Source organism: Sylvia atricapilla, chromosome 2, assembly GCF_009819655.1.
Source record: "Sylvia atricapilla isolate bSylAtr1 chromosome 2, bSylAtr1.pri, whole genome shotgun sequence".
NCBI lineage: Eukaryota > Metazoa > Chordata > Aves > Passeriformes > Sylviidae > Sylvia > Sylvia atricapilla.
In genome coordinates, this window is record NC_089141.1 from 43,093,832 (window position 1) to 43,119,636 (window position 25,805).

The window sequence follows — 25,805 nt, forward strand, 5'->3', positions numbered from 1 at the left end:
TATAAGTAGAGTTCAAACCACTAGGTCTACATAACCTGCATTTCAAATCCTCTATTCTACATTCACTTGAAAATTTGCCAGCTTGCCTCCGAGCAAGTACAGGCACTAAAACCAAAACAAGAACTAAAGCTCAAGTATCTCTTTATTCATGTACTATAATCCATACACTGAAGAATAAGGGATAAGTACTTCTATGACAGGTCCTAAAGACAGATAATAGACACCTTTCTGTAGATGGGAGACAGCTGCACACCATTCTTATGTTCTGTTAAAGAACTTCTACATTTGAGGACGTTCAGCCAAAGTGCATTAGAACATGGCTGCCAGGAACAGAAAAAATCCCAAGGTAGACAAAAGAAACATCTTGAAGTAAAATGACAGAAATTGTAATTACATCCTGACTTCACAAGATGTGTATGTTCATGCCAAGGTGTATTAAAACCCAACAACATTCAGCTTCTTAACTGGAGACTTTGGGTACTTGCAATGTACTAAAAGTCAGATTCTTGAAGGAACTTTCGTAAAGGAAAGACCCGTACTTTTTAGTACTGATCAACTGTATTTCCTTAATTGGTTGAAACATTCATTTAAGTTAAAACTAGTTCCATCTGAGTAAATAATGTTTAACAATACCGTAACAGCACTGAAAAAAGAAACTGTGCAGAAGCCAACATGCCATGAGATACTATCTCTGAAGCCTCCACAAACACCGGGTAAACTAATATCTCAAGGTGGCAGACAAAAATAACAATAGATGATTGCTGGAAAATGAAATGGGAGAAACTGGACATGACTGAAGGGAGGCTTCCTAGGTCACTGTGCTGTGTCCCTCCTACTGCAGGCACAACTAAAAATACTGAGTTGCAATCTGAAATTAAGTAGGTTCCAGAGTTTCTTCCTTTATTACTCCAATGAGGTGAGTATTCCAGAATGCATTTTTCATGGTAGCAATTGACAATGCAGACTTACTACAGCTTTTCTTACAATTGGTGGCAATGCTGTCCAAAACTGCATTTAACAGGGCAACACTTATAAAGTTGTTCTATAACAGCACAGAACTCTGAAGAAGTGGAATGTTTTGATTCAATTTAACAACCTGGGGATTTGAAAAACATGCCACTTTGCAATAGCCACCATACAGTAAATGCACATGTATGCTATTTCCTTTTTTGGAGATTCAAGAATCTTGCTAAATATTACATAAATATACTGCAGATTACTGTGAGGCTGCAGGGAATACTGAGAATCAATACTATCTTGCCAGGGGAAATACCAACTAAAGGAAAAAAGATCTATCTGAGAATACAATGGATCATTTTACTCCATGCTTCAAGTATTAAATTTATGCCCATTGCTGTCAAGATTTGGAAAGAGGACACCAAAAGGACTCCAACCAATCAATCAACACAGCAATTCTTACATTCTTATGTAATATGCTATCTATTTAGAAACTACAGCCAAGCTGTTTCACTGCCCCTGAGCTAACAATCAACAGTTAAAGAGGTCATCTTAAGGAAAAGATATATACCACAATACAATCAACATGGCACTGTAAACCCCAAGGTTACTGAATCTTTGGCAGCTAAGACCACCTTTTCTCAAGGATGACTGAAGATGTTCCAACTTCTGTGAAAACAAGTTGATACATAAATAATGTAATTCTTACAGCAAAATGAAACATCTGATGGTAGAAAACAAGAAGATGGTATCAGGTGGATCAGAAATTACAAAAATATTCAAAATGGATCCATTAAGAGCACTTAGTCCATCCAATCTCCAGAAATGGCCAGAACTTGTTCAACAGCTGTAGTATCTAAAGTAGGCCAAATAGCAGTAAATATGATTAACCTTAAGCAGTAGTATGGCTTGCTTTGGTATTTCTAGTAACATTTATTTACTAGCACCTAAATCACTTCCTATTATATAGATGCGTAAAGGAAAGCTCAAATTCCAAGGCTCCACATGTTGAATGTGTCTATCTCTCTATCTGGGTCCATAAGTGCAAACCTTAACCAAGGATAAAGAGCTCATGAAGAACTACAGCCTTCATTTTTGAAGATCCCAGACATACCAACAGGTTAGAAGTGATTAAGAGCAGCATTGCAGAGAAGGAGGTAGGACTGATGATTGATGAAAATCTCAACACAAGCCACCAATGTGCACTCACAGCCCAGAAAGACAACTGCATCCTGGGCTGCATCAATGAAGAAGGAGATTTCTCCCTCTACTCCACTCCTCTGAGACCCCATCTGGAGCACTAACTACAGTTCTGGCATCCCCAACACAAGAAGGACATGGAATTGATGGAGTCCAGAGGAGGCCACGTAGTTGACTGGAGACTGGAGCACCTGCCCTACAAAGACAGCCTGAGAAGGTTGGGGCTGCTGAGCCTGCAGAAGAGAAGGTTGTGTGGAGACCCCGTAGCAACCTTCTAGTGTCTGAAGGGAGCCTGCAGGGAAGCTGGAGAGGGGTTCCTTCTCTGGAACTGCAGTGATAGGACAAGGAGTAATGGGCATAAACTGAGAGGAAATTAAGGTAAGACAGTAGGAAGAAATTCCTTCCTGTGAGGATGGTGAGGCTTCCTTCCTGTGAGGATGGTGAGGCACTGGAACAGGTTGACCAGAGAAGCTGGAAGTGTTCAAGGCTGGGTTAGATGGGGCTCTGAGTGGCCTGGTCTAGGGGAAGGTGTCTTTGTCTATGGCAGAGGGGCTGGAAATGGATGATCCTTAAGGTCCCTTCCAACCCCTCAACATTCTGGGATTCTGTATTTAGGACTACATCGGAAGTTTGTGCAGAGACAGACTAAAATTCAGAGGGAACCACCACTGCACAATACAAGAGCATTTCCTTCCTATTTGAAATCCCAAATCCACTTCCAAAGACTTTTATAAGGTGCAATAATTTGACTACAGTCTCCATTTTACAGGCACCAGCGCTAAATTCCTCTCTGAACCCTTGCCAAATCTTCAGGGATGAACAGAAGTGGGATATTTACTTTTAATCCACGGAACCTTTCTTAAAGCAAATAAAACTGGCACTCTGCTTTACAGATGTGAATCAAGGAATATCCAGTTTCAAATAAATTTATTTTTGCTGCCTGCTGCATAATGAACTGACTAAAAGAAAACAAAAACACACAGGTATCACCTTCTGACTGTCACACCAGAAAAGCAAATAAAATCCTTCAAAGTGAATTTGAGAGCAACATCAAGATTCTTGAAGTATGTGTAACTTGGTAGCAATTTCAGAAGTTTTAAGAAAAAAGTTTATAAACCAGCTTAAAAATTTGGCTCTTGGAAAGTTTGCTAAATTTCTTAATGGCAGTCTGGCTATTAGAACAGGTACTATAATGATTTACTACACATGCTGTCTAAAACCTCTGTTAAATACAGAGTGTGATTGAGTATTTCTACAATCTTTTCCTAGCCTCTTTTTTGGATTGAACATTTTAATATATTTTTTTCTTCTCTCCTTCACAAAGAGCCTTTATCTTTGATTCCCATTTCCTCCTCTACTTTCCAACTCCACATTCTCTGGACTAATGATCAGATATCACAAAAATATCAAAATGGAAGCAATGGCATCTGCGTAAAAGGAAGCTGACATTTCTTTTCTCAGCCATCAAACACTTTTTTTCAGGTTGAAGAGATTGCACATTCCAGTATATACCATGTTCTTTCACAGGGAGTTGGTTCATCTGCATGCATATTCCTACATGATGGGGCATTTGCCTGTCTCTACCTCTCCTCTGAGGGAGAAAAGTAGAAGAGATCAGATCTCTGCATAAAAATTGAACAGGGCTCAGATTCTCCATCATATGGTTCCACACTGAAGTAGCATACTGCACATTCTCCGTTCCCTGCACCAACCAGACAGACCATAAACCTGTAAAAGGTGGGTGCTCTGTATGCTTTCTCTTTTATGTAAAACCGTTTTAAAGACCAACAGCAGCTTCCGTATGTAAGCATCTCTTAGCAAGCATGGTGGAGACAAAAAGCACTAATAGAAGAAAACATCAATCAAGAACTAAACACAAAGCTTGTAAGTTTTATGTTTTACTCTCCTTGCAAAGACTTGACTCCTCACCCAAGAAGTTATCCAAGCCAAGAGAAACAAAGAGTCTGACATGAAAAGGATATAATTTGGAGGAAGGAAGTTCCAGCTTAAGACCTGATTGGCTAGTGCAAGATAACGCTGAAACACTGAAGACATCTGAGCATTGAGGTTTTCACGCCTGCTGAATTCCTGAAGTACCTCTACTGTGAGCATGAAGATCTGCCGCAGATCGTCCTCCTACAGTCAGGATGAACACAATACATTCAGTATCTTGGTCATTAAGGAAAAGCTTACCAACAAGAAGTACTTTTCTAGAGAGAAGAAAAATTTCCAGTTTAACCCTATTTTTATTAAAATACAGGAAATACTCTGAAATTGCTGGTGAGAACCCCCCCCCTTTAGTCAAAATTATTTGATTACATTCGCAAAGACTATGAAAAAAATGCTCACATAAATACTAGTCAAAAGATAAAAAAAACAATATGTTCTTAAGAAGTGGTGGAGAAAAGAGTTGGTCTTTGGCATGAAAGAAGTTGGTAAGTTGTCCCACAACAGTCAGTTTAAAGCAATGCCTTCACATAAACATTTCTGACTGGCCAAACAATACATCTGAGACAACCAGACTACACCATCTGCAATAATATTTTTAAATACATACATAGCTCTCCTTGGCTTTAAACCAAAGCTATATTTAAGACTAACATTGTTCCACAGAGTATTCGTTTTGTTTGCAATTGGTAGCCAAGGAATTAAAGAGTCCAATGGCATAAAGATCTGTAGCTCTACATTCATAAAATGGGCACAAATGGATCACACTTTTTTGATACAAGTTTTTAAAAAATACATTACCAATTCTCCTGGAGTACCCAGTATCTGCATTATTTGCAGCATCTGCCCTATTAAATGCTTTAAGGCACACAGTGTACCTGACCGCACCTGGCACAATAAAGTATTTTTGCTTCTCAATATTTAAATTTTAGAAAGAGAGGTAGCATATATCAGTACAGAACTAGTTTACCTGAAATATACGTTTACAGTTACCATGGAACTCCATGCTTAGTCCAATGTTGCTGGTTTTACTTGAACTTGAGAACTCGCTCAACAACGCCGTTAGAATGGAACAGGCCAAAGTTTGCTATAAAAAAGGAAGGGGAAATAATATAACTAAAAGATGTCCAAAAATGCAGTAGCACCTACAGTGTCCTTTATCTTTTTATTAGCATGTTAATACAACTATTACTTCAGTTCCTTCTAACACAAACTAGAACAAGTCAAACTTTCAGAAAAATGGATCCTTGGATGAACCATTTCTGGAATCATCAGGGCTCCATCCTTAGAAAAGAAATTCAAGCAATATAAAAGCTGACATCTGTGTGATCATCATTACAAATGCAACTAACTTATTGCAAACCATTTCCTAGCCTTGCCATTTACTTTCCCAAGATTCCCTGTCCATTCATTTCTATTGATCTCTAATAGTTCAGGTCACTCTGAAGTTTGTTTTGCCCCTTCTTTGCATTTGCTACACTTACCATGTTGGTATTTGATCATGATTAACTTCATAGCACCAAAAGTGATACAAGTTGGTCAAAAACAACACCTGCAATAACACTGTCTACTACATCTTTTCCCTCTCTCATCATAAGAAAAAAGAAAAGAAAAAAAACAAAAGAGAGAGAGAGAAGAATTTGCAGAAAGCTCTTATACTTGAAAGGTCTTGGATACATCCCTCCAAAGCACCACATCAACAAGCTTCAAAAATAACCCTTAAAACTACTCTATTAAAATTATATCTCTGAAGTGATATAAAAATTGGTGACAAAAAGGCATGTTAATTTTAGAGACACGGATTCATGAAGACTAAAGGTTTAAGTACCTTTTGCATTCTCAAAATTTAAGATAAGGTAAATTAAATGCCCATCTAAAACATTACTTAAAAGCTAACTTCCTGTACGAAACACATGGCTCCAGCCTTTGTCGCTGTCTTTGAAATATAAAAAAGAGCTCTTTTTCCTGATGCCAAAGTGCAGAAACCATCATCACCAGTTTAAATACCTTTTAACTGATCCTTGCACACAAAGGGGAGCAAGCATTGCACAGTGGAGATGCAAGCAGTACTTCAGACTTGTGCTGTACACTACTGTAACAAGCACAATAGAAAGTGTATACCGCTGAAATGAAACTACTTTTTGTTAGAGATGTTCTTTACAAAAAGCTCCAAAATTACTGGCTATCCTCCCAGACTGTTTGGAGCCAAGGTGCCAGGGATGGACAGAGGGATAGGAATTGTTAAAGGGTCATGCATGCCAGCAAGTGTCCAGGGGTTAAACAGAAATATGCACACTACCTCTGAACACCCGAAAGATTAAAGTGGAGATGATACTATTTATGCAAGCTCATACAACAGCTGAGACCAGTGCCATCCACCCACCAACTGCAACATCTTTGTTCAGAAATGCCTCTGAAGTCAGTACCTTGACCCCCCCAGACAACTAGTTATCTTAGTCAGTAAACACTAAATTAACATTCTTACTTGCTAAAATGTTCCAGACAGATCAAACATAGTAGCTTTGTGATAATACACAGGTTTTCTCTTCCACTATGCAATAAAGCTGCATAAGTACAGCTGACGAGCATATTGCTTATCAGTTTCTAAGTAAAAGCTTTCCCATTTTAAGAAAATAATTTATTTCAAGTGGATGATTTCTCATTTACAGTCAGCTGTCAAATAACACATATGACTAAAGAAGCATTTAGCCAGTGAAAACCAGCATCCCAATTCAAACTACTCCAGTAAAAGTGCAACTTCGTCACTTCTATACTAGAAGTATTTCTAATTAGCTCAAATACTTCAGTATTTTATTTCCAAATCTCTGTGCAAGGTATTCACACAATAAGTATTTTTTTAGTTAGAGAAAATACAGATTTGATCTAATATTAAGAAACCTCAAAACAGTAAAAACTAGTATTGAGTATTAAATCCAACATTAAAAGTTCCACATGAAAAGAATTAACCCGGGTAAAAAAAAAAAAAAAAAAAAAAAAAAAAAAAAAAAAAAAAACCCCAAAACCCTATCTGAAAAAAAAAAAAAGAAGAAACTTACCCAGAAAACCTAAGAAAAACCCCTCAAATCTGACTTTAGAATAATGCTTCAGATCAGAACACATGTAAAGTTCTAACATGACTCTCTAAATAGTTTTAAAATATAAGTTTTTATTTGATGTTTAAATTATTGACTCCATCACATTTTTCAGCTTGAAGCAGCCACAATGTAAGGACATCACGAGCTGCAATTACAAATCTATACACCCGGATGCTCTGTAACATACCCTGGTTACCAAGTGGTATCAGTGGCTCCAATAGTACAACAACCAGGCTAAAACTACACTGCTTCTGCTTTAGCATGCTAAGATCTTGACATGAAGCCACCATGCAGACCACCAGAGGACAAGCAGGGCAGTGAGGCAGACTACCCAGCATTTGCAGCTGGTTGGCAATTACGGGAAAATTAATCACCAAGTTCTAATGGGCAGAACAATAGGAAAAAAAGTTTGTTCCCACTGTGATTACAAATACTTGATATTAGCTGTAATATAAGCAACTTCTTTTTTCTCCAGTTTTTTATATGTATATAATAATTTATCCTTTCTCTTTACAGAGTCATGTGTTACTGCATGGTAAAAGTGTGCCACAGATTTTTTTGCGTGCTTTTCTCCTGATTTCAGGAGAAATTTAAAAGGAAGAAGGAAGGTTAAATTTTATGACTGATGGTAAAGATATCTCTTTGAAAGTGGAAAGAGCAATGGGTACAGGTAGGCTGACTGAATCTGCTAAGGGCCCAGTAAAGCAGCTTGAGCAGTGACATATCCCTGATTTGAATGAGAGCTAGTTCAGACAGTTCTGGGACATCAGTACCCACTTTGAACATGACAGGAGAAAAGTGATGTTACTAGATTTACACACCTTATTCCATCCAGCAGGCTAGCTCACAGCAAATACCAGGGCACACTGCATCTCTCTGCTCTACTCCCTCTTACTTAATTTCCAGCATCCCATCAACTTCCTTAACTTGGTATTTCAGTACATAGGGTGCAAATCCTGCTCCATTCTCTCACCATCCCAAGGGCCTCATATGCAATATTTGCACATCCATACGCTTCTTTTTCCATCTGTACCTGCACTTACCCCTTGCATCCATAAGGAATTGTAAGCACTCTCCTACATCCAGGTCACCAGGGCAGAAGACTAAAGAGAAGATACTGGACAGTAATTTAAAATTTACTGCAGCAACAGGCTGAGGTGACATGGCTTGAGACTGATTTCCTAGAAGGCAGGTGCCAGCCTCCATGAGTTTATCTTTCAGACAAGAGCAGAGGAACAGATCAAGACAGTAACCTGTCTTGTATGTCAATGTCAAGTATTTGCACAGAGCATTGCCAAACCACCACTGCTTCCCAGAACTGCCATAGTTAGGAACTTATACAGGCTGCTTTGCATAGCAGTAAGAGCCGTTTTTGTAAGTATTAACAAATTATTAGCTTAGGAGACTAATTGCCCTGCCATCTATTAAACTTCACTGAATACACAATAATATTTCAGAAACTCTGGAATAAAGCTCAAGTAAATTTTACTAAAACAGAACTTGATTTTCATAAAGTAATTTTACTGAAAGTTAACTAGTAATATTTTGAATTACATTATTTTAATATACAGATATGTTTGGTGTGAAGACACTAAGTACCTCAATATAGGCATTATCAAAACAAATATTTCAAAACTTTGAAAACCAACAATTTCAGAGAAACAAATACCAGTGTGATATGTGAACTAAAATTTCTTCCCCTTACATATAAGAAAATTGAATGCACCTAACACGTATAAAATTCTAGGCTGGAGGGTTCTGGGGTTTTAGTGTTTTGCTTTTGGAGGTGTGGTTTGTTTTTTTTTTGTTTGTTTGTTTGTTTTTTTTTTTTTTTTTTTTGTTAGTTTGGTTGGTTTTTTGTTGTTGTTTTTGGTGTGGTTTTGGTTGGTTGGTTTGTTCATTTGTTTTCTAGTGGGGATTTTTTGGTTCCTCTTTAAAAAGTTTTTTTTTGAGATTTTTGCCACAGCACAGAAGAGATTAACAATGCAAGTTAGTAACACCACACTGTAATAAGTAGAAAATGCACATGACTCTGGGCATCATATTAAAAGCCAGATCTGAATGTCTATTGTGCAGCAATGCCATTAACTTCATACCAGTAAGAGTACACCTCTGAACCTAGTTTGACTCACTCCCTAGCAATTTCACTAGTTCTGCCACAAGTACATACCCAAACAATAAAGCCCATCTAACAAAATAAAATCCTTCTCTTGTTGAGACAGAGGATTGCCTCTGAGAATAGCTTGGCACTCACCCCAGTTAGCTTTATTACCAGGAATAAACTTTATGAAAGATCGCTATACATAAAATAGACTCTCAGCTGCTCAAACAGAAGATCAATGGGACTTGTGATAAGAGATTAACTTGGCAATCAGACACCCAGTAGTAACATCGTTTTAGTGGTTTTCTTTTTAAATTACTTTAATAAAACACAGACACTACAGAAAGACCATGTGTCATTTTTACAGTAAACAACATTATGTATCATTCATAAAACTCAGATGCAAAAGGTAAATACAACTTATTCCTCCAAATGGAATGTCCCCTGTAAAAGAAGCTAAAGCCGTAATGTTTGAAGGGATTTCACACTTGTGCCTGGGCTGTCCATGGAATAAATGAAGTGCTTCATTTGAGGGTAGTTAGGTTACAAAGCATCTGAAAGGAAGAAGAGTTCAAATACAGCCTAGGAAAAAATCGACATGTGGTACACCAGCTCTGCAGTAATAAAGCCAACAGACAAAGCAGAATGAACTCCAATACTAAAATTGTTTCCTTGTTTTGAATTCAGAGCAGAGATACAATTAGGTTGTCAGAGGTTTGATTAAATAATTCACTTTACTACAAAACCTAAACTATCATGCAGTCCCTTCTGCAAGTATCATTTATACCTACAGAAAAAGCAGTAACCATATTTAAAAGAAAGGTCTTTCCTGAACAGAGTAAAAATCGTAACATCTACCCTGTTACATTAGATCATTGCCAGCCTGAATATGCATTTAGAGGACTTTTTGCTTCCACACGTATAATGTAAACTCTGTTACTGAAACCAAAGAGAAGCCATGTGAAGATTTAAGAGTATCCTCAAACTATCTAAATGTAACTTGCACAAGAGCAGGAAAAATCAAAGAGAAAATGTATCAGAAGCAGAATTTGCTGTGTTGTTCCTAGGTGATAGAAATCTGTAATGAGAATGTATCAAAATCAGTTTTACTAAATAAGTTGATAAAGCAAGGTTTTCTTTATAAAGGCAATAATAGACTTCTTCTCTAATTTCCTTGAAATAAGCACAGCTGTTTTTGCTAACATTTTCAGAGTATCTAAATCTCCAAAACAAAAGTTGCAACTCCAAATTGAAAGGTTAACAGGATGAGGAGAGGGCCAAAAGAAACATCTTTATTTACACAGAATAACTGGGACCACTCCAACTTTTCAGCTTGGGAGTATTGCAAGGTGGGTGGAGGACCCAGTGGCTGAAGTAGTGGCTCCCAACCAAAGAAAGCAGAATATATTCGAAGAAATGTAAGTAAGCACCAGGACCCACTGATTTTTGCCTTTTCCTTCCCAAATGAGCCAACTGGTGGAAAAAAGAACAAGGATGGAATGATAGGAATAGGACCCACAGCTGCAGCTCTGTGCAGTCAGCAGTAAGGGACTGGCTGGGAAGTGCACTCCTTTCCTCTCATTCTCTTTTCTGCCACTGTGCAAAGACAGATGAGCAGCACTAGGTTAACACATTAGAGCTACAGCAGCACAATAGGGGAGACCTTGCTTCCCTTCCTTCGGGGGAACCAGCCAAACCAAGGGAAACCCCCAGGGGTGAGCTGTGAAAGAAAATCAATTCCCCTGTGAGTCACCATGGGCCAGAGGAAGATGATCTTGTGGCATGTGAAGCATGCAGGCTTTGAACAAAGAGAAAAGGGAAGTAGCAGTCTTTCCTAATAATGGAAGAGGTCCAGGCAGAGCTTGCTGGAGCACAGGGTGTAAAACATGCTTTTCTTTGTTTCTCTGGAGACAGGCAAAGTTGTGAAGCAGAAATCAAGAGGAAAAAAAAAAAAAAAAAAAAAAAAAGTAAAATTCCCTTTAAAGAATAGAAACAAGAATTGTAAATGCTAAATAAATTTAACTAGTTATCCAGACAGCCATTATAATGGATAGATTAACCTCAATGAAGATGAATGCCTAGAGTTTTGCTTATTAATATTTCCCACTGCTCACATGAAATCCATTCACAGCACATCCCTCAGAAGCTTTAGGTAATCTGAGGCAGCTGGATCTTCCCTCATACTCAACTAGGAACACTGGAAACCAGAACAACAGATTTACAAATTTTCCAAGAGAAGGAACTGTTACAATTCCAGAGTTTTTCCAGTCAATCTTGAAAAAAAAATGTAGGCTTCAGATATGGAGCTTTATATTAAAATACATTCTACTGTATGCGCTGCAGGTTTTAAAAAACACAGCATCTGTTAGTTCCCAGTCCCACATCAAGTCTATAGCAGCTGGACCCCTCTACATCTGCCTACACACATACCAGAAGAAATCAATATGTCATCCATATCTTGGTCTGGTTTTAAACAAAATCTATCTGATTGTGTTCACATGCAGACCAGATCCTCCCCCTGGGAGTCAGTCACTTAGCTGCCAGGATTCCTGTCTTTCTGGCAGGGATGAAGGACAAATTAAATCCTTCAGCTGTGCAAAAGCAGAATATTTTAACACAAGAAGAAAAGGCCAAGAAATTGAAGGCATTTATAGTTGAGAAGAACTTGGCCCCCACAGTTCTCCAAAATCTTGAAACTGGTGATAAAAACACGTATTTAGAATTTTAGGATTGGCTCATGATACTGTGTCTGCTGCCAGAAGCTCTGTGCCCCAGAGAGATGAAGATTTTGCAAAGAGATACTGAATTTGCTGTGAAAGAGAGATTACAGATTCTCCTTCACAAGTAGAGGGATGGCTTGTATCGATAATACAGGAGGAACCAGGAAAAGCAAAACCAAGAACTCCAAAGCTAATCTTCATCCTCCTAGAGGATTACTACCTAAACTCAGTTATAAATAAATAGGCAGCCAGACTAAAAGTTTGCTTTTCCTTCTCAGACAAGGTTTCTTCTGTGAGTTTCATAAAGCACCAAATGGCAGAGAACCAGCAGCAGAAGCCAATACTCCAGTTCTAAACCTGGCTCTAACCATACATCCTTCCCATCCCTGAAGTATTAACTCTCCTTAGTGTCCTGTTATTTCCTTAACACGTACACTGTGTTCCACTATTAAAAGATTACTCAATACTAAAGCCATTTTATTACTCCCATTGCAATTCCTCTCCTTATCTTCCTTCCAACCTCATTTTTTCATTCTCAACAGTTCATCCATCAGTCTTGCTCACATATCAATTTGCCACTACATACCTTCAAGTCCTAGACTTCTGTGAAGATCTTTTTAACAAATACTTGAGAAATTGAGTTATTAAGCACATCATTACTAATCCTCCAAAGGACACACACAACAGACGCTACCATCTACATTCACTGCCCTCCTTATTACCCCAACTATCAAGTTGTGATCCCGACAAGATATTACTCAAAAGTCCCAAAGATTTCATATAGCAGGACTGTCTGATGATCACAAAGTTAGTACAGACATCTGACAGAAACTGGGTGGAGAGCTCCAGGGAGTGGAAAAGGTTAAGTACCTATGTGATTCTTGTAAGGTAAAGATCTATCAAGAAGCTTCACAGCTAACAGGGAGGGTAAAGTAAGCAAGAGTAGACAAGAGAATGCTTTGCTTTTTTAAAATGAACTTTCCCTCAATTACAAACTGCTGTAGAAAGCCATTACCTCAGAATACTCTGAGTTGGAAGAGATCCACAAGAATCATGTCCAACTCTTAAGTGAATGGTCCATATGGGGATCCAATCCACAAACTTGGTGTTATTAGTACCTTGCTCTAACCAATTATCAGCAGCTAAGAGCTGCTGATAGCTCTTGTTTGAGAGCTTTAAACATATTTAAATATGAAGTGACCTGCTGCTGACTTCATGTATAGAGAACCTCAGGCAGGACAACACAAATGGGTACATCAAAAGATGGTCAAAAAAGTGGAATGATTCCTTCCACAGGGAAGCACAGAGGACTAGAAAACACCTGCTGATGTCTTTCAATACCTACATCCTAGCCTCTTCCCTGATTTGAATGGAGGCCTATATTTACAACTAACTAATATAAATGAACCTCCAGAAACATCTGTGACAATGCATGGCACTGTCCTGACAGCACATCTTGGATCTTGTAAGCACCACTCCCTTCAGCATGTGGGCTTCACAAAACACCCTGAAGCACCCTTAGCTGAAACTCCTCACAGCAGTAAGGCAACTGCACCACTGGGGTCCCAAAGGTATGTCCCTGTAGCATACCAAAATATGGTATGCTACAGGGACAGTAGTAAAGAAACAAAACCACCCAGCTATATTTGAAAAGATAATACAACTAATTATTTATTATTTTAGTTAATTGTTCCATACAACCTTTCAAAGTTATATAAATATATAAGAGGCATGCCCTAACTCCCTTCGGAAAGCACTTCTGGCAGGTACCATGCTAAAACACCATTTTATTACTGCTTATTATTGCACATGCCAGTCCTGGGTGCCAGTACCAGAGTCTCTCTTGCAGCTAAGTCTCAGAAGATTACAAGAACATTTTCATGAATGAAAAGTGGTTTGTAATATAAAGTGTCACACATACATGGGAGCATGTGCTTATAAGCAGTTTGCCAAAGACTAACAACCATACAGAATGCCATACAGAAAAGACATTTCAGCAGCATCTTTTTTTTTTTTTTTTTTTTGGCGGCTAATAAGTCTTATTAGCACACCAGAATAGAAAGCATCATTATGTATCCTACACAATTTCAATACCATTCTTAAAACTTGAGGAAAAACCATGGAGAAATTAATACTTGTGAAGAGGGGGAAATAAACGGAAAATGAAATAAAGAGAAATGAAAAACTGAGGTCAATTTGGCAGTGAGCTGAACTTGGAGAAGAGTACCGCTTCCCCCAGCCAGAGCTCCTCTGCAACGTGCTCTGCCCTGCAGCATGCCCAGGATGATATGCTTGGAGCAGGCAGTCTTAGCGTGCTGTATGCTGTAGTCAGTGCAGTGTGTCTGTGGACAGTGCATGCACAGAATACAACCGCACAAGCTGAACTACGCATTACTTAGTTCAAAGGCCACGTTTCTATTTACACCACTTTTGTATCTTTATGTTAACATCCTACAAATTACATGAACATACACAGTGTCATGCATAAAACTTGAAAACCTCAGCTGTAACTCTGTTTTAATAACCAGACTATGTTTCGTAGAAAAAGGCATTAACTCAGTTCTTCTTAACAAAATACCCATTTCAATCCCAATTATGCAGAATCAAAAGGCTAAAATGGTTTCCTTAAGGTAAATAACTGTGAAATTAGGTTTTACAAGACTGGAATTTCCATACCCTGAAGCAATATTACTTGTTGCTCAGAGGTGACATACTATTTTTAGGACCATGACATGAGCTGGATTACTTCTAGTACACTTTGATTGAATTTTCAGTTAAACTTTTGCCACTCCCATCTATCTAGTACAACTGCTGCTCTAAACACTCAGCAGTGTCATGAGCCAGTTCTCTCAAGGCTTCCTCTCAAGGTTTTCTCTTTGAGAAAAGCTTCAGTTAAAGTTTCAGCATGGAATCTATATACTCTTTGATTTTCATTTGGTAGGAGAAAAAAATCACCTCTCTTTAAGCTCTAGTTACATGCCTCTATTATGACCTATTCTAAACTTATCCCCTGGCATAGCAAACGGAATTTCACTAAATGCATAGATAGATATTGGACACCTTGTTTCCACTTTGAGCTCAGTATCGAAGGTAACACTTACCCCTAGTAGTATGACATTAAATCAAGTTTTGTATTTCCATTCCATGTTTTACTTCCTCACACCCCTTTCTCTCCACCTACTTGTCTCCCAAAGAATAGCAGAGGCCTATCTCCTGCTCACAGTCTATTTTGACAGCTGAGCCGCAGCAGAGTGCAGCATTGCACAGATGGAAGGGGAACAGTGTGCAATGAACCTCTCAGCTAATGGAAAATGGGTTTTAGATCTTACTATTACATTAAAGAAAACCAGAGGAAAAAAGAAAACAAACAAATAATAATTTAAAAAAAACCACACCAAAAAAACCCCAAAACAAACCACCAACCCACAACTAGGATACTTAAAGCAGCTATTCAGAAAAACATTCCTTAAAAATATGGTCTCCTTGCATACCAAAGAACTACACATACTACCCCTAGCCCCAAAACATTAAAAAATCACCGATTTGATAAATGAGTGAAGAGTTATCAACTTAATGACTAATTGGATAAGCAACGTATAAAATATTTTATAGCCACTAAGTATATACCATAAGCTGCTGATACAGATTGCTTAACCTTTGAAGAAAAATAGGAAGTACTTACCACAGTGGGGTTACCGCTGCTGATCAGCTGGCTGACTTCATGAAAAATGCTTTTGCAGTCGATTGATTTGTCTAATGATCCCCGTTTCACTATCACCGCTACTGCTAATAAAATCTGCTCCCGAACGTACTTTTGAAGGCTGCAAACAACATTGCACAAATGTATTTGCAAGGTAATTCTGGACATCAAGGCGCAATAAAATTTTAAACACATTTCTTTTTCAAATACTTTGTGTGAATTTGTAAGGGAAAGCTGACAGAAGTTAAGACTAGAAGACAAATTATTCTTAAAACGATCTTGCACTGCTACCCAGGGAAAATGATAACCCGGACTTTATGCAGAATCCTACACGTTCAGAGGTGCGTCTTCTATACTTACTTAGGCCTTTGTAAGACATAGGTTAGAAGGAATGTTCGCAGCGACTCAATGCTAGCTTTTTCCAAGAGAATCCATTCTCTTACAACTGCTTCCATTATCGCTGTAGCAGCTTGAAAAAGGACATAGTCCACTTTACTAGTTTCTGTGGGGAAAAAACAAAGGCAACTTCAGTATTAGAAGACGTATTCAGCTTGAATGTGTTTCCAACAAAAAGAAAAGCAATTTACTATCATTTTATTATTACACAGAATACCGATGCTATGAAAACAGAGAAGGAAATTACATCTCAAAAGGTGGAGAAATAATCAAGAACACAATTATCAAATTGTCCAGTATTATTCAAGTCAATGACCTAGGAGCAAAGTTGTCTGCACTAGGAGGCTGGTTCAAAGAACCAGGAATAAGAAGGAATGAGAATGCTAATGCAACAGAGGAATAAAATAAACAAGATGACAGATCTAGTTTCAATACATTAATTAATAAAAGTGATTAACCTTACAGACATGTCAAAGTTGGATATTTCTGTGCTTGCCTTTGAAACCAATAGTGCATAAAAGTACATGTATTTCATGGGTAATAAAAAAGAAGCAAATCCACTTACACTTAAAGATAACATTTGTGCTTAATTATCCAAGCAAAAATTTTACACCATGCTGTATTTAAAGTGTTCTGCATCACATTCAAGTTTCCAAATTTATTCTGAGATAATCAAAATGTAGTTTCTGACCACAGTGTAGGAATCATTTGCCATTATTATCTGACTATGGCATTATTACGTATACGGATGCACTAAGGAAAGTATAAAAGTATATTAGAGAAAGATAACAGTTTGGGTGACTAAAAAGTAGAGAAACAGTTTGGTGACTACACCTAAACAGTTTGGGTGACTACAATTTAAAGAGAAACGCCAGAACAGTAATATAATTTCTATGATGCTAGAAAGCTACAGAGATATTTTTGTTGTTGTTCCTTTGCTTTTAAAATTTTTAACTTGGAAGGAGCAGGTAATATCTCAGAAGCTAGTTTCAAAACATTCTGAGTTCTGCAGAAAGAACTTTCAGAAAGGGTGCAGCCACAGGGTGGCAAAAGCATAAAATATGAAATGATGAAATAACATTCACAAACAAGAAGTAGAGTTTGATTTATAGTGGTTGACCTGCCAGGACTAGAAAAACTGTGTTTGTTTGGAAAAAACCTCAGTCATGAGATTAAGGGCTTTAAATTACTACAAAACAAACTTTCTTCCCCCAATTACATCCACATAAATTTATTATATACATTTCCTTTATATGCAAGTTCTATATCAAAGATAGCAGCCAATATGCTAAAATATTTTAAAGCAATTTAATCAGGGTCCAAATCTAAATCCACACAGGTAAACATGCTTAAATCAAAATAAACCACATTTAAATCTACTTAGCTTAATTTGGAAAGCTAAGTAACTGCTTAAGTAAAAGACTAATGTGTATGTCTAACACACATAAAAACAAACTGAATTATTCCTGCATTAGGGAATTTTAATTCTGGCACTTGTTACCATGGGTATTCAGCTTTTCTAACTGTGCAAAGCTCAAACACACATACACCAAAAAAAGATAATGTAATTAAAAAAGGACAGAGTTTCCCTTTTGTGCCGAGTCCCGCAGCCGCACAACTGCCACTGCTGACAGCACAGAGCTGCAGCCCCAGCCTAAGCCTCTAATCAGCCAGAGCATCACAGGAACTCACTAAAGAAAGGATGGACAAGCTTTGCCAGTGCACTAAACAGCTATAAGCTTACAGCAGAATGCAGAGCCTTGCGCTTCCTGGGTTCAACTCCAGGTTTCTAAAGAACAACATAGTAGTGGCTGCTCCCTTTTTCCAAATGCTCACCTTCTCCATTTTTCCGCCTGTGTTATTCACACACTCTTCTTTCCACAAATGACATCCTTATTATATCTCTACCTCCACTCCTGTTCCTGCCTTGACCATTTTTTTTCCTGCTTCTTCTTAAAGCCATCTACTTGGTCCTCTGGTTCCAGACCATCCCTGCTGCACACATCCCTTCAGTAAACTTCAACCCTTTTATTCTTCATAATGAACAGCTTGTTTCCCTTCCCTAGTTCCTGATATCACAATCCCTACCTCTTCCTCATCTTCCAAACCTTAACTACCTGTTTCTTTCTGTCCAGACTCTACAGATACTTACTGAGGAAGCACAGTTTTGAAAAAGTCTCAGTATCCTAACTGCCTACATTCCCACGAAAAACCTGCCCCAGGTGGAAACATGCCAGCTTCTCAACAGTGGTAGCATATGAACCACATATGAAAGTTTAAGGAAGTAATATTTCTAGACATCCAAAAGGTATTAAAATCAGCATCATATTCCTTGCAGCCAGCCACATTTAGGATTTCATTAAATTTCATTATTGATTTCTGATTTATGCTGAATGTATCACTTAGATCCAAATTGACTGCAAAGTTACTTAAGGATGTTTTTGCCCACTTAATTTTCTCTAAAAATCACTGTGAAAACAAGAAGCATCTATTTTGCTGACCCATCAAGCAGAAAGTGTGATTGCAGTCTTCCAAACAGATGACATTCTACTATAATACACTAAACCCAGAAGAAACTCATTTGTAGAGAAAAATCTTGTTTGCAGAGTGGATGTAGGAAAGGAAGCACATGCTAGTCTACGTATCACAGTATAATATAGGAGTAGGTCTGCAATACTGGCATCATTATATGCATGAAATGTAAGTCTCCAATCCAGTAAATTTAGAAATAACTGTTAAAAATTACTGCAGAATGAATTAAGTACAAACCAAATATTTTCAACATAATTCCAATATTTCTCTGTTCATTCTGGTAAATTCTTTAAAAAGAAAAGTTGATTTTTGTGGTTTTGGCATGTGTTCTTCTGTGTAAACTTTGAGGCTTCCCCCCTCAGGTCTCAGAGTCAGCTTTCACTGAAATTCCCCCTAACCTGTCCCCAGCACTCACATCTGGTCAACACCACAGGGCCAAGCAGCAATCTCACATCTTTACTGCTCCTGGAATTTTTTGATTTAGCTGCCAAACTCTAATAAGTCTCTATAGCACCTGTAAAAACATTTATCTTTTATAACTTGCTACACAACCCCATTTAGAGCATGTCCATTAAAATCAAAGAAATTTCTGATGAAGGGTGGTATCTGCCTCTTTCCTTTCTCCACAGGTATAACCACACAAAATTTCAAATCAATACTGTCTTCCTTCTACCAGGTAGACAGAAACTTTTCTAGCTTTTTCCTCTTTTCGTCCAGCTGGGCTGTAAACAGCAACTAAGTTGTTCAACAGGAAATAAACACTCATTTCAGCACCCATGCAAAATCTGGTAGAAGTGCATAAAATTGCATCGTTAGCTGATTTATTTGGAAGCAAGCACAAAGCCAAGTAACCACACTACTGACAGCTGCACAAGCTGCACAGATTAGACCGTATTATAATAACCATGTTGCAGAGGAAATATATTAAATCAGTTCAGAAACTTAGCTACACGATGTTACACCTTACAGCTTTGAAACTGAGAGAAATAAAACGAAGGACAGTAATAGGCTTCACTCTCCATCAAAAAGTACCTTTCATTAAAATCAAAGCTAATGGTCACAGTCCCAGCTGCAAAAGAACAGCACAGTTCCAGTTATAAAAGAATGTGCACGCCTAACTTCATTTATTGAAACTTACCCAAAATATGTTTGCAAACAGCAAATGGTGATTTTGATTTTCTAAATGATAAGAATATGTGCTCAGCATGTTGGCGTTGTTCATTGTTGACCATGGAAGGTGGTGCCTGAAAGAAAAAAAACAACTATTGAAGCATACTAAAGCTCAAAAGCATACTAAAAACAATGTCATGAACTTATAAATGTTTGTTTTGTTAAACACCAAAACCAAGTATCTCTTGGCAAAATTGCTTGCTCTCAGGCATTATCTCTTCTAATACACCACTCTGTATTTACATTGCATGCACACAGGTGTGAATATCAAGATATGAGGCAGAGAGTGAATAACTTAAAGTATAGTTTCCTAATGATGTTTCTGAAGAAAGTTAGAAGTCAGATATAAATTCAAACCAATCCTTTTTCTATTCAGACCAAAAATACCACTGCTCATCACTAAAAGCTGATAAGCATGCTCACAGTCCTGGAAGCAAAGCACTATTTTTTCTTTAGTTCTACATTTGTTTTAAAATATTTAGCTGTGTAATAAATTCAAGGGATTTAAGATATGTTCTAAAATAAAGTATTACCAGGAACATACTACCCTCTAGTGTTTAATATTAAATTTGACATCCTGAGGGTGTGATTGAAGAGGCAAGTAAGCCCATTGGGGAGTACTGTGGTGATTCCTCAGCTTACACCCATACCTATATACACCCATCCCATTATATCCTGGGCACCTTGGCTGCTCAGGTAACATCTGCTGCTCTCCTGTTGAAAGCCAGCTCCAAGGTTGCTCCTACCTGAAAATGAACTAGAGGCAAAGCATGAAACCATGCAATAACCTGAACCCCTGTGAGGTACCTATGGAACACTGCACTGCAGCCTCACCTCACCAAGCAACCCAAATACCCCCCACCACCCTACAAGGTAAAAAGAACCATGCAGAAAGTATCAGCAACTCACAGCACCACGCTGCTCTCCACTTCTGCCACTAATATTCTCTGACTTCTGCTACTGGGGATTTATCTGAACACACACACGGCATGAGATACTCTTGCAGGGGTTGATACCACAAACAGGGTAAGCAACACTGATTCTAACCTTTGAGGAAAGAAGCATGCACACATGTAGGAAGATCACATCCAAACTGCAGAGCAGGATCAAGGTGACAGTGCAGGTCATTGAACTTCAGCTGAGCTTCCAAACTGCACATTCCAGCCCTGTCCCTAGCAGTCTGAGAAGAACATGTGTGCCACCTATCTTTCAGTCATGATTTATATCCAACGCTTCGGGAATAAAAGCATCAAGACCTTAGCATCAAGACCAATGCTTTTAACATAAGTGAAATATTTTCCAGTACATAAACCACAAGAAATCTGATTTAACAGACATTTCTGTGATGTACCCTCAAGTCTCCTGCATGCAGCAGGAGCTGTTCCTATTGGGAAGAGCTGTTCACGTTTTCTGCAGTGTGAAGGACTGTCCTCCTCTACACGGACGCTAGCTACATTCACTGCAACAGAACCAGAACGTCAGAAGAATGTTTGGAGCGGGTTATCAAACATGCAGGAATGACCTACACAACAACAGCTTAATACACACTTCAGTCAGAGCTATGGCAAATAAACCAAATCAATTGAAAAAAAGGCAGTTCCCACTTTTCCCTCCTCCCATTGTATGGGCAAGAATTTGTGCAAATGCACAAAGAACCGGAGTGGGAAAGTGATTACCAAAATCATCCAAGATGTTTTTATCTGGATCAGTTCTCCAGTCTGGTTCACCACAACCCAATACAAAAGCCTAAACCAGCTTTGGTTTAGGGACATATTGGATGGTGACAGGCTGCTTTTTTCCCAGCACCAGTTATCATTTAACATGCATTTAATCTACAGCCTCTGTTGCTGTGCAATGCCTGGGAATAATTTTAAGTCTCAATAAACATGCAGCTCTGCCCAACAATATTTCACGAGAATTAAGAACAAAATTTCTTGAGACAAGTGACTGATTTTAGAAACTTCCTGTTACCAAAAGGAGAGGTCCTACTCCTTTCTTGGTCTCACCTGCATGGTCTTGTTACCTCTTTGCATGATACTGTCCATCAACTAGTCCACAAAAGAAAAGAGGATAGAGGGGAAATCCATGGGCAAGGGGAGTGAACATTTGTCACCCTAATAAGTATCAAAAAGCCAGACCAGAGCCAGAGCAATGATGGGGAGAAAAGGAGTGGAGTGACATTTCCCTTTCAACACTACTGACCTTGCAGCTCACAGCCCTGCAGTCTCATGAAGCATCACCAATTATAGCCATGATAGAATGAATCCTTCGGGTGTAACAAAGCATAACTTTTTGCAAGTACAGAGTCATTTACATTCACATCCTTAGAGCAAGAAGGCCAATACAGGGCTACTTGATCCAAAACCAATTTTGCATTAACACATTATATTTAAGTTTACAGAGATGCTACCTATTTTCACTGTTTTGTTATCCTTAAGAGCATTTCAGTGATATCAGCTGCAAACTATGGCAGCACCAGAAAAAACAACAGAGAAGTTTTATGGGAAATATCTCCTTTATGCTTTTAACAACTAGAAAGTAGACCTCTTGCTTTATATTGTATTAGCTCTTCTACTTCTCTGTAGTCCAGTTATAGAAGACCTTTGACACCTTGGAAAGGCATATGGTACACCATATTCCTGTATTAATTTTTAAAATTACAATAACTTAATAACACATTACAAACTTTGACTCTCAGAACTGTCCAGAGCAGACAAGTGCAACAGTTAAGGTTTGAACCGTACTGTAAAGCCACCAGAGGGAGCTTAAAGCTCACAATCTACTGCCTTCACTGCGTTCAGACAATATTTATCTGTACAATGAAAGTAAGTCCAGCTGGTTTTGCTTCAAAGAAAAAGCCACTATATACACATTCTGTGCAAATTTCACATTATAAGAATACTGGCTTAGGGAGCTCAAGAGCCCTGTACCCTGCTGCCCAGCACCTTCTTGGCACAATAGGGTTAGAAACATACCCAACGTATTCATCATGTTTGGAAGGTCCCCTAGAGCACACATGCCCATTCACTGTGTTCTTTCTAATTGTCTCCTTCAAACTCTGCCCTACTATCCAACTTACAAGGAATTAAACCACAGCAAGGTAAAGAGCAAGTTCTTTTGGCATATTGAAACCATTTGCAGCTATATCACTTTCCTTTCTGTACTGTCTGAGATTACCTCTAACCATCTGTTCTCTCTTTCATCCTGCAAGTTACCTATAAAAACTTCTCCAGAACAATGATCATCTTTCTGATTTTAGCATAACAAGCTACTGCCCCGTAAGAAGAGACTTCCTATATGACATAGTATTATAAACAAAATTACAACCTTTTTAACTACCAAAGCTGTCTGGATACAGCTGGGAAACTGAAAAAAGACAAGTCTAGAATCACTGAAACAGACTAGCGCTAACACTTGCAGGACCACTAAACTTATCTGAAAGCCTGGACAACTTCTAGGAAAGTAAAGTAACTGCAGAAGATTGGAGACCAACTGTCATGGAAAGTACACATACAACCAGGAAACATCTGTTGGTGTACATGTGTAGAGAATAAGGGCTTTGGGATTTTCTTTAATTTTCAACAGGAGTAGTTAGATGTATACAGAGGAACTGAACCTACACATACGTATTCAGAAACATCTGCTTTATAAAAGCACTTCCTACCTCAGTAACATACCTTTTAAAAATAGAATATAATTATGACTGACTTGCCAGGATGGAAAGTGCCAAGAAGTTAAAGTAATGGATACAAACAACAGATACAAATAGATACAAAGAAAGCAAACAGGTTGCAAACACAAAATATTCATTAAAACTAAAGTTGAAGTCACCATGTATTTTTCTCTTAACTGGCTGAAGAAGTAACACCACATCCACATTTGAAGTCTGTTTTTTTAGCTTCTCTTATCTGAAAACACCCTTTGCTTTAAAAAAATAAATGCATCAAATTCCACCTTCCCAAGTGAGTCTTTTCAGGCAGTTTCATGTAAATTATCACAGATATACAAAATACAACTTTTTTTGATCATATGTTAGAAGTTATATTATTTTCCTAATGGTTTTAGACCACAGAATATAATTGAAGAATCACGTAATAGTTGGAGGGGACCTTTAAAGGCCATCTAATCCAACCTACCACAGGCAGAGACACTTTCACCTTCCACACAACCAGGATGCTCAGAGCCACATCCAGTTTGGCTTGAACATTTCCAGGCATGGGGCACCTACAACTTCTCTGGGCAACCTGTGCCAGTTCTTCACCACCCTCACTGTAAAAAATTTCTATCTTCTTACAAGGCCAATAAAAAAAAAACCACTGAATTGGCTTCTGATTATGAATCTTGACCTCTTCAATACCCTCAACACCTTGTTGAAGTTGATTGTTTAGTAGTTTCTTCTAATATCAATGTGGATTCCAGAGAATATTACTTATTGCTTATTTAAGACACTGATAGTATCTTAAAACTAACAACTTCTACCATTCAAGTGACAACATTATTTAATAAAAATCTACTCCATTATTTATATTAATAATAATATTTAGCTGACCAGCTTGTATTAGTACTTCTGCATTATAATTTTGCTAAGAAAAATCCTGGCCATGATCAAATATACACATAACTAAGGATGATGGGGTGAGTAGCATTCATTCCTTGCAGGGAAAAAACTTGCTAAGACAAATTTTGATGTTTCACTTTTGCTATGGCAAGACAGCACTGAATACAACCAAAGTCAGCATCTTCCTACAATTACACTGGGGGAAATCTGCAAATTAGCATGTCACAAAGAACAGTCACGCACTCCTCCAGACTTCACTGCTTGGGAGAACACAGAGAGAGTACACTGGAGTGTTTTAAGCTGACACCCACAGTATTCCCACCTACAAAAAAGGTCCCCTATGAACAGGGCAGCCTAAACACTAGCAGGATTATGGAAAGGCAAACATGCCTACTAAGAGAATTTTCTTGGTTAAAAAAAAAAAAAAAAAGAAAAGAAAAAAAGGATAAAATTGCTTGTACCTGCTAGTACTAAAGCCAAGTAGGAGCCCCTCTTGCCAAAGGCAATGTTTATGTCTGCAATAGAAATACATTACAAACTTGACAACGGCAGAAATGAAGATGATAATTCTACTGAAGAGTGACTTCATAAAATTCATCACAAACTCTCCAAACTGAGCTTCCCAGTATGTAGGGGAATTATCCCTTCCTTGCAGTCAAAAGGTACAATAAAACTGTTCCCAAACTCTGGTCTGTGGGTCACTCTTGGCTGATGAAAACCCAAGACAATCCTGCCCTTCAGAATGGTGTCTAGACTCTGTGCTGCGGAGAGCCTAGAAACCCAACAGGGAAGAGCTTAGGAAACAGATCTCTATCAATATACAAGGATAAGCAAAAGCCACCACAGATGGCAACGGCACTGCTGGGTCTGGACTTTGCTGACAGCCACCATCAGGCAAGACACGCTCAGAGAAGCAGGGAATAAAGGAAGCCCAGATGGCTTGCCAACATGTCCCAGCAGGCAGGGAAGCCAAGGAATCGTGAGGCATATGCAAAGGAGAAAGATCATAAGTGAACTTGAGAAGCACATGCAGGGGAACACCATGTGATGGTGATAACATAGCTGAGGAGTACAGGCAAAAATAGAAGGAGAAAGAGGAAAAAAAGGGAGAAATAACACAAGGGCACATACTGCGTTTAAGAGAGCTAAATATATTACTCCACCCATGTAAGCAATTGTTACAGCTGCAACATAATGAAATAATCAAAAAGTCATTCAATTTTAAATTAGTGCTCTTCTACTAAGATGACCAAAACCCACTAAAAATAGATATCTGTACCTTAAATAACAAAAATACTTTCAAATAATTACTCCCCAAAAGAGTTCTGCTGTATAAGCAATTTATACAAAAGAATCACTCTCAGAGTAAGCAGATTTCCAAGTTTAACTCTACCAAAGTCATATCAAGCAGCATGCCCCAAGACTGAAT

General features: G+C 38.2%; 1 protein-coding gene across 1 annotated transcript in view; it reads right to left on the bottom strand.

Annotated features, from left to right (window-relative positions):
- XPO4 (exportin 4) overlaps positions 1-25,805 on the bottom strand; it is a 76,306-nt gene that overhangs the window by 35,932 nt on the left and 14,569 nt on the right. The window contains exons 2-6 of the mRNA XM_066313048.1: positions 19,787-19,892; positions 16,081-16,222; positions 15,703-15,841; positions 5,075-5,191; positions 4,140-4,293 (exon numbers count right to left, since the gene is read on the bottom strand). Coding sequence (XP_066169145.1) covers positions 4,140-4,293; positions 5,075-5,191; positions 15,703-15,841; positions 16,081-16,222; positions 19,787-19,892 — 658 coding nt within the window. The remainder of the gene's footprint in view (positions 1-4,139; positions 4,294-5,074; positions 5,192-15,702; positions 15,842-16,080; positions 16,223-19,786; positions 19,893-25,805) is intronic.